This window comes from Cervus elaphus, chromosome 9 (assembly GCF_910594005.1).
Source record: "Cervus elaphus chromosome 9, mCerEla1.1, whole genome shotgun sequence".
Lineage (NCBI taxonomy): Eukaryota > Metazoa > Chordata > Mammalia > Artiodactyla > Cervidae > Cervus > Cervus elaphus.
The window spans coordinates 6,149,708-6,164,274 of record NC_057823.1 but is presented as its reverse complement, the minus strand read 5'-3'; the positions used below and the strand labels follow the sequence as shown (position 1 = coordinate 6,164,274).

At 54.0% G+C, this 14,567-nt stretch overlaps 1 protein-coding gene across 1 annotated transcript in view; it reads right to left on the bottom strand.

Annotated features, from left to right (window-relative positions):
• Positions 1-1,197: 1,197 nt before the first annotated feature.
• ADAMTS2 (ADAM metallopeptidase with thrombospondin type 1 motif 2) overlaps positions 1,198-14,567 on the bottom strand; it is a 254,991-nt gene continuing 241,621 nt past the window's right edge. The window contains exons 18-22 of the mRNA XM_043910722.1: positions 13,790-13,922; positions 12,681-12,888; positions 9,802-9,931; positions 7,574-7,663; positions 1,198-1,677 (exon numbers count right to left, since the gene is read on the bottom strand). Coding sequence (XP_043766657.1) covers positions 1,220-1,677; positions 7,574-7,663; positions 9,802-9,931; positions 12,681-12,888; positions 13,790-13,922 — 1,019 coding nt within the window. The 3' untranslated portion in view covers positions 1,198-1,219. The remainder of the gene's footprint in view (positions 1,678-7,573; positions 7,664-9,801; positions 9,932-12,680; positions 12,889-13,789; positions 13,923-14,567) is intronic.

The following is a 14,567-nucleotide window of genomic DNA, read 5'->3' as shown; positions in this document are numbered from 1 at the left end:
GTGTGGAGCATGGTGGCAGGGGGGAGGGAGGTAGGCTGTGTTGGGGAGACGGGGAGGCTAGTTCTCACCCATTCGATGGTTAGGCTTCATCCCAGATGTCCCCTCACTGTTTTCTACGACCTTAACCTGTCCCTTAGACCACACACAGAGATACATGCACACACACGCACCGGTTCAGATAAAGGTATTTAGCACCTCAAAACTCAAAAAGTAAACATTGTGGTGTTATTTTGAGCCTCAGTATTTTCATCCACAGAATGGGGAATGAAACAAAAAAGAGTTTTCTAAGATCTATGACTGGTGAGAAAACCAAGTCTTTAAAACTTTCCTGGATGTGAAAAGCTTAAGAATTACATGTCAGGCTAGGCCCAGCTAAGGAGCTAATGTGCTTGGGTCCTGTAATTTCGGGAAGTTTAAGCTACATGTTCACACACACAGAAAAACAAGCCCTGACCACTCACTGGATTTTCCAGCAGAGTGCATGCCTCCCTCATCCTTCCAGTGACTTGAGGAAGCAGAGAGTCTTTCTGGGGAGCCCCAGGCCTGAGGCCAGGCTGGCCAGAGGTGACAAGCAAGGCCAAGGTTAGTGAAGAAAAGAGAAGCTTGAGAGAGCCTGGGGGTACCAGCTGGTGACCACACACCCACACCACCTGCCTCACCACCTCCAGTACTGGAGTTCGCTGGGATTCATGACTCCACTTCACTGCACCCATCTTAATGACTGGTCACTTAGTAAATAAATCATCGTTTCTTCTGAGAGTCCCATGGGTCTTGTACCTCAAACTGGAGATTGGTAGGAAATGTCCTGCGTCTCCAGCAGGGCTGTCACCACAAGGAAAAGATTCCCAATCACTGCTCAGAAATTTAGGGCAAAGGTTTTTTTTCTCTCCCTCCTGCTGTCCCTCATTGATGGGGGGTGTAGAGCCTCCATATTCCTCTCTACCCCACACCGAACCCCAGTACAGGACTTGGAACATTCCAGGACTAGGAAACATAGGTACCAACCTAGTTGCCACACATGCTTACAACTATATATATGTGTGTGTGTATGTGTGTATAATGTAAATATACCTATATATTTACATTATCCTCCTCCTTTGTTTCCTCAAAACCTTTTGGAGTCAGGAATCTGACTTCATCTCCACAACACAGGAGTTGCCATGGAATATCTCTATAAGCAAGAAAAAAAAAAAGCTATTGATGCTATCTTTCCATTTTATTAGAACTTTCCGAGCATCTCTTTCTTCCTCATCTCATCAATGAGCTCTTGGATCCTTTGGTTTCTGGTCTTTTCGTACGGGCTCGGTCGTCGAGGGATCAGGTTGGGCGGCTGGACTTCATCTTCCAGGCCATGGATTTTGTAGGGCACATCCACAGCGTTGGTTTCTGGGTGGTCCTCGGTGGCATTGGCGCTGGAAGTATTGAGAGGCGCCTCCAGGGGTGTGCCTGGCGGAGGCTGCACCTCCATGACCAGAGTGGGCACTGGGAGGGTGGGCAGGAGCTCTTCGATGTCATTGTGCTTCCCGGAGGGCGGCTCTGCCCTGTCGTCCACATCAGTGAGGTTGTCGTGCAGGGTGCAGGACTTGCAGCAGAGCTTATTGTAGCCTGGGATGGAGCAATAGCGAGACAAGACTTCCATCCTACAGAACACTGACTTGTCACCTTGGCAGCGGCCCTCTGAAAGAGAAAAGTGGGACAAATAACCAAAGGACGGAGAAGGGGGACCTCATTCCCCCGCAGGAAGCAGTTTGCTGGAGGAGGCATTTAAAAGAGCCCAGAGACAGCGCAGAGGCAAGCGAGCTCACACAGAAACTCTGTGTGGTTTAGACACGGGGGAGCCCTTGGGCAGGGCGGCATCCGGGCACCCCCGCCCTGGAGCGGTGGTGTCACGCTAGCTGCGAGTAATGCTCCCCTCCTCCAAGCAGGCCCCAGCTGAGTCCAGATGTCTCAGTATCTCTCAAAGTTGGAGACAGAAATGAGGTCTGTCTGTTCTTAAGGAGTGATTCCAAGCCCGAAGAATTGGGCTTTGTCAGATCTTCACATTTGAGATCCCAGTGGTAACCTCAGTGATGTTCTGTGGCACAGTTTGACTCTATTTATAATCATCTTTAACCTGTAACTATAACAAAATTAAACCTGAAAGAACCAGTTGCTAACACCCAAGAAAGCAAATCCCAGAGCCTCGGTCATGGCCTCGCCACACTCCTCCACATCTTGTTTCCGCCTTCATCCAAACCCCCCAGATGAGCTTTGCTTCCGAAAAGTGCCTAAATAAAAATTAAAAGTCATCCAGACTTGTCTGGGAGTTCTTCCACCTGCCTCAACTTATGTGACACCCTGTGTCCTGCCACCGCTTCATCCACCACACGGCTCTGCCACAGCTGGGCTTCTGGTCATTTTCCAAAGTGCTCCAGAACACGATGCCTTCACACAGGCCAATCCAGCCTTACATGTAGATCCAGCCCAGCATAGCTGCCCCTCTCTTTCCCACCCAAGATCTGCTCATCCATGGTCTGAGTGCGTGGAGAACCCTGGCTCTGCAGAGGCCGCTGTTGTCTCTCTCTTTTCCTCTTTCCTCACGGCTATCTCCTTCTCCGCCTAGCTCCAACCTTGTCTGCAGCTGTATTAATAAGACCCATTCATCTCCTCTTGTTCTCAGCCTCTGTCTTCTTCCCAAATTTCTACCCACTTCCCTTTCTGCTAACACCTAATTCCACACATAAATTAGGCGTTATTGAGATGATTTACAAAAATTCATTCAACATAAAAGAATAAGCCATTTAACAATATAACAAGGGATATTTGATCCATCATGAATTCCTAATCACTGACCTCAATGGGCCCCACTTTCCAACTATGTTCCCTGCTCAGCCACTCTCTATTCTTCGTAATGGGCATTTCAGACTTTTCCCATCTGCTGTGCCCTCCTATCCCCTCAGTCTCCATAGGGCAGATGACATCTCCTACTGAAAGGAAGAAAAGAGGGGAGATGGGAAGGTAGGAAGGAGGGAAGGGGTAGCCACTGGTGGGAACCCCATCTGACATAGTTTCTCTTTGTACTAACGCAGGGCATGTTCTACATCTACATGTAAAGCTGCACTAACTCATTGAGATTCCCTGCAGTAACAGACAGGCAGGCCCTCTCCCACGTGAAAGCCAGTGGTTCTGACATCTGCCCTCTGCATGGCCATTGCTTCAGCTTATAATCTCACTTTACAGGCTGGCAACCCACTTACTTGGACAACAACCTCAAACTCTTAGATACAACTGCCTACTAGACACCCCTCAATTTCTGTGGTCCCAAAAGTAGACTCCTCATGTCTAGCCCAAGTCCATGGCCTCCACTGGCATCATCCATCTCAGAGAATGGTCCTTCATGCACACAAGCCAGACCCCCGGGGATCCCCTGTCCGGTCATCTCCAAGTCCATCAGGATTTCCCCTGATGCTCTTGATATATCCACGTTCCCCTCTCTCCTGCCTCCACTGAGCCAAGCTACCTTGCCTCTTGGCTGCACTGTGTTAAGAGCTTCCTTTCTGCCTGTCTCCATTCTCCCTCCTTCCTATCTAGTTACCCTGCTGCGTGTTCTTCAGCTGGAGATATGAACACATCACAGTCCAGATTGAAGCTCCTGGAATGCCCCTCCATTGTTTCAGGATGAGGACCTGTCTCCTCCACCTGTCCAGTCTCACTCAGGCCTTGATTGCCTTGCTGTGCAGACTGCTCCCTGTGGCTGCAGGGCCTTTGCACATGCCATGTCTCTTCTTCCTCTCATCCTCCAGGCTCAGCTGAAACACGTCTTCCTCAGTCAAGCACTGCCTGACCTCCCTTGGAGGTGACATCCCATAATATGTGGTCTAGTGGTGCCGTGGGTCTCCCCTTCCCAGCGTTCCTTCCCAGCTACCAAGTCCACATTTAGTTGTCGGGTAAGGTAACTAATGCCTGACATTTTCATTATCCTGAAAGCTACAAAGGGCAGAGCCCAAAGCTGTATCCGGATGTCCCTTTATCCCAGAGCCTAGAACAGAGAATCAAAGAATACGTAAGTGTTCAACGTGAATAAGACAGATGTGAATGACTAAGCAAGTCCAAAACAGGGAATTCATGGATGTTAGAATAGCAATGCTATAGGCAAGAACAGACAGAGGCATATATCATCAGAGAGGGACCCAACCTTGCCCCTGGGCTTCTAAGTGGCTGAAACAAGGAGGAAGCATGACTGTGCAAAGGCTGATGACATGAAGAGCTAGGGACAGATGGGCTGCTTAGGAAAAGCCCCGGTCCTCCTCATCCTGAGATGGAGAAACAGGCCAACACGTGGAGGGGAAAGGCAGATGGCCTCGCACAGAGGGCCAATTCCAGAAATCAAACTGAAAAGATCCTGAAATGTGGCTTTCAGGGTTTTAAAACCTTGGATAAAGTTTTGCATAAATACTCAAGATCTGAGACAGATGAAGTCAGAACAGTCCTGTTTGAAGCTGGGTGGAGCATGCTCAAAGCCTCTGCTCCCCTCCTCCCTCCTGGCCCCTTTGTCCCCCCTGGCAGCCACTGAGGGAGGCACATGAAAACCATGCCCACAGCCCTCAGGGAGACACGGGGGGCTTTGGTAATACTAGGTGTGGCATCTCCCCCAGGCACTGGGGCAGGGAGGTCTCAACAAGGATGGAGCAGGCCTGGCCGTGCTGCTGGCACTGGGCCCCCCCACCCCAGAGATGCCCTCTCCCATCACCTGTGCTGCCTCCTTCACACAATAACAAGATGGCATTAAGCATCTCCCTCACTTGTCTCCCACCAGGCGGGGATCCTGAGAAGCTGGTGTCACGTCAGTCTAGGGTAGGGGTCTGCCAAGCACACATGTTGGCAAGTCGGTCCCTCCACCTGGTTTTGTAAACAGGGTTTTATTGGAGCAGTCCTGCTGGTGGCCTGCCTGCAGCTCTAGACAGGGTGCCCTCAGCAGGGATTTCTCCTGACCTGTCTGGGCAAGGAGACTTACTGGACCAGCTAATCAGACACAGTTGTCTTGGTCTCCTGTCTCTTGAGCTGGGAGTCTTTCAATGATTAGAGCTCTGGGCAGGCTGACCTCAGTCATGGCCGCTGTGACCCCCACCCAAAGGCTGCGCCCTGGCACCCTGTGTCCTGACGCCCATCTGCACAGTGCTGGGTGGCCATCCTTTCTCATGAACTCCCTCCGCCCTGGAATAGGACCCCTTCGTGGGAAAGAGAAAGAGAGACGCCCAGATTAGGAGGTCCCATGTTGGACCTTGACATGCTGCGTGGTCCTTGTCGGCAAGGGAAGTGGACACACAGGCCCTGTGGTTCCTGAGGGCAGGCCATGGGAGGCAAGGCAGGCATGGCTGGGCACACACCTGTGTGACTGCTGCAGGCCAGGAGCTCAGAGCCACAGCTGCCTTGTCCTTCTCCAGCCTAGACTCTCTGGGGGCTGGCCTAGCCCCCGCGTTGTGCCAGGAGCCAGGGCAGTGGCCTGGTGGTGGCTCAGGGCACAGTGACCTGGACATTGTCTCCACTAGTAAACACACATTCCCATTCCACAGGCTCAGATCCCAAAGATGGGCCCTGTTCCCAAACAGGGAGACCTTATCTACAAGAGAGAACCGAGGTGTTCCTGCAAGGTGCCTGTTAGCACTAAAGGTTCAAAATTCAAATCATGGTGGTGTGTCTCCATGGGCTGCTATCATATTTCGAAAAATGCCTGGGGAGGGGGCATAGGCCTGGGGGCGGGGGCCCTCAGCATCTATGTTGAGCAGGGTAGGGGGGACAGGAAAGTCACTGGAATCAGAAACTGAGGAATGATGTACCAGAACGGCACCTGCAGCTCTACAGCGCCGTCGGTCACAGAGGTGAAAAGAAGGAGGCAGCGGTGTGCCAGACCCAAGCATCCAGTTTCACTGAACTTTTATTGAGTTTATTTGTGGGATGCATGACAGGAAGTCTTTTCACTGTTAGTAAGAGTAAAAGGTCATTTTCACAGTCACTTTGGCACACACTAACGTTGTCTCATAAAAAAACCAGAAAAGCAACGACAATGGAACCTATATAATACGTCATTAGATACATACAAAACACTAATAAAATATCCCTGATGAACCAAAGTGCATATAGACAGAGAGCACAATGCCCAGGACTGTATTGCACCTTCCCAGAGTCACGCGTGTCACTCGCATCAGCTAAGTCAAAGTTGGAAGTTAACAGTCGTGAGAATTAGTATGTTTACACCGCATATTTACATAACAGTAACTAGTGCCAAGGGAGAGCTGGACGCTGTCCAGCGGGGATGCTATGACGAGGGGACGGGGCTGGGGCAGGAGGGGAGTGACCGGCTGGGCTGCGGCACTGGTCACACCAGGGGCCAGGCCAGTCGCCCTCTGGTGTAAGGCAGTGCCTGCGGCAGGGTGCTCAGGGGCTCCAACAACAGTCAGCGCCAAAGGGCCTCAGCGGGTCTCCTTTCCAAGGAGGTGATCCCGCGCCTGGGGCCCCGCACGGGCTGGGCCTCCTGGACTCCTGGACTCAGCCAGGCCTCCTGGACTGAGAAGTCTTATCCTTGGCCAAAGGTGGGTGAGCCGGCCGCCTGCCTCTAGATTGCACTGCCTGCCTCCTGCCTGGGTCGTGTCTCCCCTCTGAAGCTGGAGCTAGCAGCCAATTCTGTTACCTTTCAACTTTAAGGCATCTTCTACATAGTTTTATCTAAGCAAAAAAGCAATAAAAATTGAGGTAATTCTGTAGTTGTTCACACGGGTAGGCGGCCACATCCACGTGAGACAGCCTTGAGCTCACTCTCTCGCCCCTGTGCATGGGGCCATGTGCACACGATGAGAAAGGCCATTGGAGCAAATGGACAGAGAATGGAAGTGGCGGTGTGTCCTGACGTCCCACCGCAGGGACACATTCCCTGCCTCCTCCGCTTGACCTGAACCCCCAAGAGGGGCCGGGCATGGGGGCCAAGGGTTGTGTGAGCTGGACACAAAGGCCACAGGAAGCAGGCCACGGTCACACGAGTCGGGAGGATACACTGGGCACAGGGTCAGCAGCAGCAGCAACAGCAGAGGAGGCTGGGGAGCCCCTGGCACCCTCACTGCTGGACACGGGCCGGGCGCCAGGCTGGTGACGCACAGCTGCACGCCCGAGACCCCTCTGGGCTCCCTCGCTGGGAGGCGGCGTTTGAAAGGGGGCCGGTGGGCGCCCCCTCAACTTCCAACCTGCAACTCCAGCCTGGAGGGCTGCGGCCCCGTGAGGCGGTCACAGAGTGGTCACATTCACACTTGGGCCTCTGGCCCCTCCAGCACCACGACAGATCTTTGCCCCTTTAAAAGCCGTCACCACCAGATCCTGGCACCCCCACAAGAGGCCGTGCCTCTGCAGGACTGGCCCTCCCGGCCAGGCGGCTCCAAGGAGACAGCCGAGCACAGACGCCCGGAGAAACAGATTCCACCAGCAGAGCTCAGGAAGAGTCAGGGGAGCTTTCCATAGACAGAGAGGAGGGGCGCCCACGGCAAGCTCCACAAGGCGCAGGGCATGCACTGGAGGGCAGAGACAGAGTTATAAACGGGCCGGTTACTTGACGAGGTCTCCTGGGCTGGCGCGTCGGGGTCCGGTCGGGATAGCCACTGCACCACGTAGCTCTTCTTGGAGGGGTCAGAGGTGTTTCCTAGAGGGAAAAGACAGGCACCTGAGGCCGCCGGGGTACTGGGTCTGGGCCTCCAACCCACCCACCCCAGGCAGGAGGGCTCCGCGGACTCTGGTGTCCCAGGGGCAGACGGGCCCCAGTCAGCCTCTAGGCCCAACTCCTGCCCCTCCTACACCAAGCATCTTGGGCCTCAGCCACACAGGGTCGCTCCCCACACAGGCCCCACCAACACCGCCTGATCCTGAGAAGTGCCAGGAACAAGAGATCCTGGCTCTACACTCCTCTCAGCTGGGGCAGACACACCCAGGGCTCCCTGGTCTGTAGCAGGGACTCCTGACTGGGTCTATGTCATGAACTGTCGTGGGGACCAAGAGAGGTGATGTGTGTCCAGCCCTCGGCTAGGCACCCGTGCGGTCAGTGTTCTGGCTGCTCTCCTCTCAGGGCATTAAGCACCCTCTGCACTCACACAGGTAACCCTACGCACATGGCACCCTTACTCACACGGGTAACCCTACTCACACAGATACCCCTACTCACACAGATACCTCCTACTCACATAGATAACCCCAACTCACACAGGTAACCCTACTCACATGGCACCCTTACTCACACGGGGACCCTTACTCACACAGGTACCCCTACTCACACAGATACCCCTACTCACACAGATACCTCCTACTCACATAGATAACCCCAACTCACACAGGTAACCCTACTCACATGGCACCCTTACTCACACGGGGACCCTTACTCACACAGGTAACCCTACTCACAAGGGCACCCTTACTCACACAGGTACCCACTACTCACACAGGTACCCCTACTCACACAGATACCTCCTACTCACATAGATAACCCCAACTCACACAGGTAACCCTACTCACATGGCACCCTTACTCACACGGGTAACCCTACTCACACAGGTAACCCTACTCACACAGATACCTCCTACTCACATAGATAACCCCAACTCACACAGGTAACCCTACTCACATGGGCACCCTTACTCACACGGGGACCCTTACTCACATGGGTACCTACTACTCACACAGATACCCCTACTCACACAGATACCTCCTACTCACATAGATAACCCCAACTCACACAGGTAACCCTACTCACATGGCACCCTTACTCACACGGGGACCCTTACTCACACAGGTAACCCTACTCACAAGGGCACCCTTACTCACATGGGGATCCTTACTCACACAGGTAACCCTACTCACACGGGGACCCTTACTCACACAGATACCCCTACTCACACAGGTACCCCCTACTCACACAGGTACCCCTACTCACACAGGTACCCCCTACTCACGCAGGTACCCCTACTCACACAGGTACCCCTACTCACACAGGTACCCCCTACTCACACAGGTACCCCTACTCACACAGGTACCCCTACTCACACAGATACCTCCTACTCACACAGGTACCTCCTACTCACACAGGTACCCCTACTCACACAGATACCCCTACTCACACAGGTACCCCTACTCACACAGATACCCCTACTCACACAGATACTCCTACTCACACAGATACCCCTACTCACACAGATACCCCTACTCACACAGGTACCCCTACTCACACAGATACCCCTACTCACACAGATACTCCCACTCACACAGGTACCCCCACTCACACAGGTACCCCCTACTCACACAGGTACCCCCTACTCACACACGTACCCCCTACTCACACAGGTACCCCTACTCACACAGATACCCCTACTCACACAGATACCCCCTACTCACACAGATACCCCTACTCACACAGATACCCCTACTCACACAGGTACCCCTACTCACACAGGTACCCCTACTCACACAGGTACCCCCTGCTCAGACAGGAGTGGACTGAGCCCTGATGTGTAGTCACCATGAATCTGGTTTCTCTCCCAGACCAAAAGGGAGTGCCAGGAAGGCAGGGGTGGGCTGAGTCCAGGCCCTCCTTCAGTAGGGCCTGGCCTGGAGGTGAGCATGGCAAATGCCAGCTACTTTCATTTCCTGCCGGGGAAAGGTCCCAGACCAGGCCTCGGTGGCCTTGGCTTCTCCCTCAGGTTCACAGATGCTCTATTTGGCCTCTAGTTGTGGGAAGAGCTGCATTTGCCTGGGCTACCCCCTCCCCAGACCTGCTGCATGCAGAGGGCTTACGGGGACAGGGGCCAAGCCTGCAGATCCTTGCCGTCTCAGGCCGCTCCTCCCGGCAGACCCCGAAGCTGTCGTCCGCAGTTCGGCAGAGCACCGGCCGTTCCTGGGTGCCATTTCCACAGGTTACCGAGCACTGCAGACAGAGAGTACCAGTCAGGGCCCACCTCCCACACCAGGCTTGGTCTGCAAGGGCTCCCCAAGAGGGTGACCCCACAACACTTGGGAGGTGGAGAGGGAAGAGGGGAGAGTGTGAGGTAGAGGTCTGCCCGGCCTTGCCCTCGCCTCTGGAAGCTGCCTCAGGCTCTTGGGCTCTGAAGTGAGCTGGAGAGAAAAAATATGCAGGGCCAAGGAGAGCCCGGCACTTCCCTTCTCCGTCTAGAGGGACCGAGGCCCGCAGAAACGGCTATGCGCTGGGGACCACCGGGAAACCTCTGCCTGTGTGCAGGTGTTGGCAGAGGGCCTTCCCCCTTCCAGACACAGAGCTCTGTACCACCAGCACCCGCACCGCCCCCTCCAGTCTCTGGCCCAGGAAAGCTCTGCCCGAGGGCAGGAGGCATTGGCAGAGGACGCTCCCTCCCTGTGGACACAGAGCTCTGTACCACCAGCACCCACACTGCCCCCTCCAGTCTCTGGCCCCCTTGGCGTCACTGCACTGGGAGGGGCTAGAAGAGGCTGTCATGCCCAGACTCCTGGCTCTGCTCACAGCTCAGCCCAGCCGAGCCAAAGGATGATTCTCAAGTCCTTACCTCATGTGTGAGAAAGGCCTGACTCAGCAGACTGGGTTGCTTGAACCTACCCAGTTCCAAGAAAGGCCTGTTTTCAGGACTGGCCTGATCAACTTCTGGGAACCAAGTTCATGGAACGGTCTATCTGGTAAGAGCATACCTGTGTGCCTGAGGTCCTGAATCTGGCTGCACCAACGTGTTTGGTTGGTTTACACCAAGAATATGATTTGTGGTGAGCATCTGCTTTCCTTCTGGGATCCGGGGCTTCAGCAATGGATGTCAGTCATGCAGGCGCCCTATGCTTCCATGCATGATCCCCAGTGAAAGCCGTGGACCCTGGGTGCTTGTGCCTGGTTTCCTCCAGACTCCACCCAAGTGCTTTTTCCCTTTGCTGATTCTACTCTGTACATGAACCATGAACTCCCAGAGCTAAAGTTGGATTTAGAAAAGGCAGAGGAACCAGAGATCAAATTACCAACATCTGTTGGATCATAGAAAAAGAAAGAGAGTTCCAGAAAAACATCTACTACCGCTTCATCGACCATACTAAAGCCTTTGACTATGTGGATCACAACAATCTGTGGAAAATTCTTAAAGAGATGGGAATACCAGGCCATCTCACCTGCCTCCTGAGGAACCTGTATGCCGGTCAAGAAGCAAGAGTTAGAACCAGACATGGAACAAGAGACTGGTTCCTAACTGGGAAAGGAGTATGTCAAGGCTGTATATTGTCACTCTGCTTATTTAATTTATATGCAGAGTACATCATATGAAATGCCAGGCTAGATAATGCAAAAGCTGAACCAGATTGTCAGGAGAAACATCAATAACCTCAGATATGCAGATGACACCACCCTAATGGCAGAAAGCGAAGACGAACTTAAGAGCCTCTTGATGAAGTGAAAGAAGAGAGTGAAAAAGCTGGCTTAAAACTCAACACTCCAAAAATGAAGATCATGGCATCTGGTCCCACCACTTCTTGGCAAATAGACAGGGAAACAATGGAAACAGTGACAGACTTTATTTTCTTGGACTCCAAAATCATTGCAGATGGTGACTGCAACCATGAAATGAAAAGATGCTTGCTCCTTGGAAGAAAAGCTACGACCAACCTAGACATTGTATTAAAAAGAAGAGACATTACTTTGCCGACAAAGGTCCTTCTAGTTAAAGCTATGGCTTTTCCGGTAGTCATGTACGGGTGTGAGAGTTGGATTATAAAGAAAGCTGAGCACCAAAGAATTGATGCTTTTGAACTGTGTTGCTGGAGAAGACTCTGGAGAGTCCCCTGGACTTCAAGGAGATCGAACCAGTCAATCCTAAAGGAAATCAACCCTGAATGTTCGTTAGAAGGACTAATACTGAAGCTCCAATAATTTGGCCACCTGAGGCAAAGAGCCTACTCATTAGAAAAGACCTTCAATCGGAAAGATTGAAGGCAGGCGGAGAAGGGGACAATAGAGGACAAGATGGTTGGATGGCATCACTGACTCAATAGACATGAGTTTGAGCAAGCTCCAGGAGCTGGTGATGGACAAGGAAGCCTGGCGTGCTGTGGTCTGTGGGGTTGCAAAGAGTCGGACACAACTAAGCGACTGAACAACAAAACTTTCATTGTAATAAAGCATAACCACGACTATAGCAACTTCCGTGGGGATCTTTGAGCCGAAAGCTGGTCTTGGCAACCCCTGACCCACCAGGCGTGTGAGCTGGATGTCAGTGCTCACATCAGCTCAGCCTTGCCCCCAGAACTCTCTTCCAGCCCCTGAGACTATCCTCACAATTTTTTTCAGCCAGATCTAAGCCCTCCTTTGCTCATGTCTCCTCTTGCAAGTCTGGTTGGCCTTTTAGCCACACTTCTGCCCCCAGAGACAAAAGCCCAGCCCTCCTTTTGTATCTTGGAGCCCAGGCTGCCCCTAGTCTTCTGGAGGTCCAGTCCCCCATAGCACATGGGAGCCTCTGCCCTGCAGAGTAAAGATACACATTCCTCTGAGTTTCACACAGAACACTAGCCAGGGAAGCATGGGTGCCCTGAGACCTACAGGATGTGGCCTAGGGCAAGAACAGCATCCAGGCCAAGGTGGATCACCCTGGCCCCTTCAGTCCCACCCAAGCCTGGTTTCGGGGCTGAGGACGTGGGGCCGGGGAGCTGCTCACCTGGGACCAGGACCCAGCGCGCCACCGTCCGGGGCACAGCTCGCGGTTGCAGGCCCGGCGGCCCTCGGGTCGCGCGTCATTGCAGTGCTTCGTGTGCACAGAGCGCGTGGTGTTGTTGTGCAGGGGCTGCACACAGCGCACAGAGCGAGCCTGCATGCCTGTCCGCCCACAGCTCCGACTGCACGGCTCCCACTCGCCCGTGACCCACCTGCCAGGGCACACAGCGCACGGTCAGCCCCCGGAGAAGCCCCGGCGGGCGGGGGCAAGGCAGCCTGTTCCTCCAGGCGCATCTTCCCTGCGTCCGGAAGGCGCCCTGAGGCCAGCTGCACCCCTGCCTGAGGTCCTGCAGACCACAAACCCCAAGCGTGCCCACTGCTGGGAGACCCTGGTTCAGGGGTAGCCTTTGTCCTTCCTTAGCCTCCTGACTCTGACCTCACCAACCTTTCTGGGCAGCAGCATGGATGCCCTCAGCGCCTGTCCTCAAAGGGCCCCCACCTGCCGATTTACCCACCATCTTCCCTGCTTGGGGCCCTGCAAAAGGAACCTGGACCCAGAAATGCAGCCCCATCAAATTCCAAGTCTGGAGGGTCAAGGCTGCAGCCCCTGGGATGAGCTGTGAGGGAAACATCTACCACAGGGCCAGAAGCAAGCCCGACACCCTCGGAGCCTGTTTCCCCATCTGAGCATCAGAACTTGTCATTTCTAGCATCCCAGGTGGCCCTAATGGTTAAGAACCTGCCTGCCAGTGCAGGAGATGCAGGTTCAATCCCTGGGTTGGGAAGATCCCCTGGAGAAGGAAATGGCAACGCACTCCAGTATTCTTGCCTGGAAAATTCCATGGACAGAGGAACTTGGTGGGCTACAGTCCATGGGGTCACAAAGATGCACATTACTGTTTCCTTCTAGCAAGTCTGAAGGAGGAGGCCACTGCACAGGCTGAAACACCTTAGACTCCATAGAACATGTTGAGTGAGAAACACTCAAACGTCTCAGGGCCTGTGGGGCCCAGAGCCGCCCAGAAACCAGATCCTGCGCCACCCCCCACAGGAGCCCCAGGACACTTCCCCCTCCTCTAGCGGGGCTGGGGGCCAGAGAGCCCCGGCACTCACACGGGCTGGGAGCACTCCTGTGGGTTGCAGGTCCGGCGGATGGCCTTGGGCTTTGAGACGGAGTCGCAGAAGCCTCGGTGCACCATCTTGTGGTCCAGCCTCCGGCGGCAGCCATACTTGGTGAATTGGGACCCTGGAGATAAGAGCTTGAGGGGGCTCAATGGGACAGTATGGGCCCTCCAGCAGGTGTGGAGGGGCGGCTCCTCAGGCCACTTCAGCCCTGTTCTCCCTGTCCTGCTAATGGGGCGCGGGTGGGGCAGGTTTGGACAAGTCCAGCCTGGTGCCCGCCCAGCACCCCAGGCCAAGGAGGGTGCCAGGCCAGGGAGAGCAGCCTCCTGGGTGGCTTCCTGGGGCAGGAGGGAAGGTTCTAGTCCCTCTCCCAGCATTTAGTCATTTACTATACCTTGGACTAACATGCACTGAGAACCTCACTAAACATGGAACACAGCCTGCAAGGCTCCTTCAGCCAGTCTAGTGTAGCAGTTCTCAGCTGGTGGAGATTTTGTCCCTGGGGACATCTGGCAATGTCTGGGACACTTAGTTGTCACAACTGGAAAGGAGATGCCACCAGCATTGAACAGGGAGAGGCTGGGGATGCCACTCAGCATTCTACAATCATGGGACAATCCCCATAACAGACAACTATAGAGCCCAAAATGCCAGCTGGGGTAAGTCTCAAAATCTCAGCCTAGTGCGTTAGACATGAGAGAATATGACTGGGCAGCCTGATCTAGACTGGGCGTCTGGGGGTGCCTCAGGAAATACAGGATACCAGTGC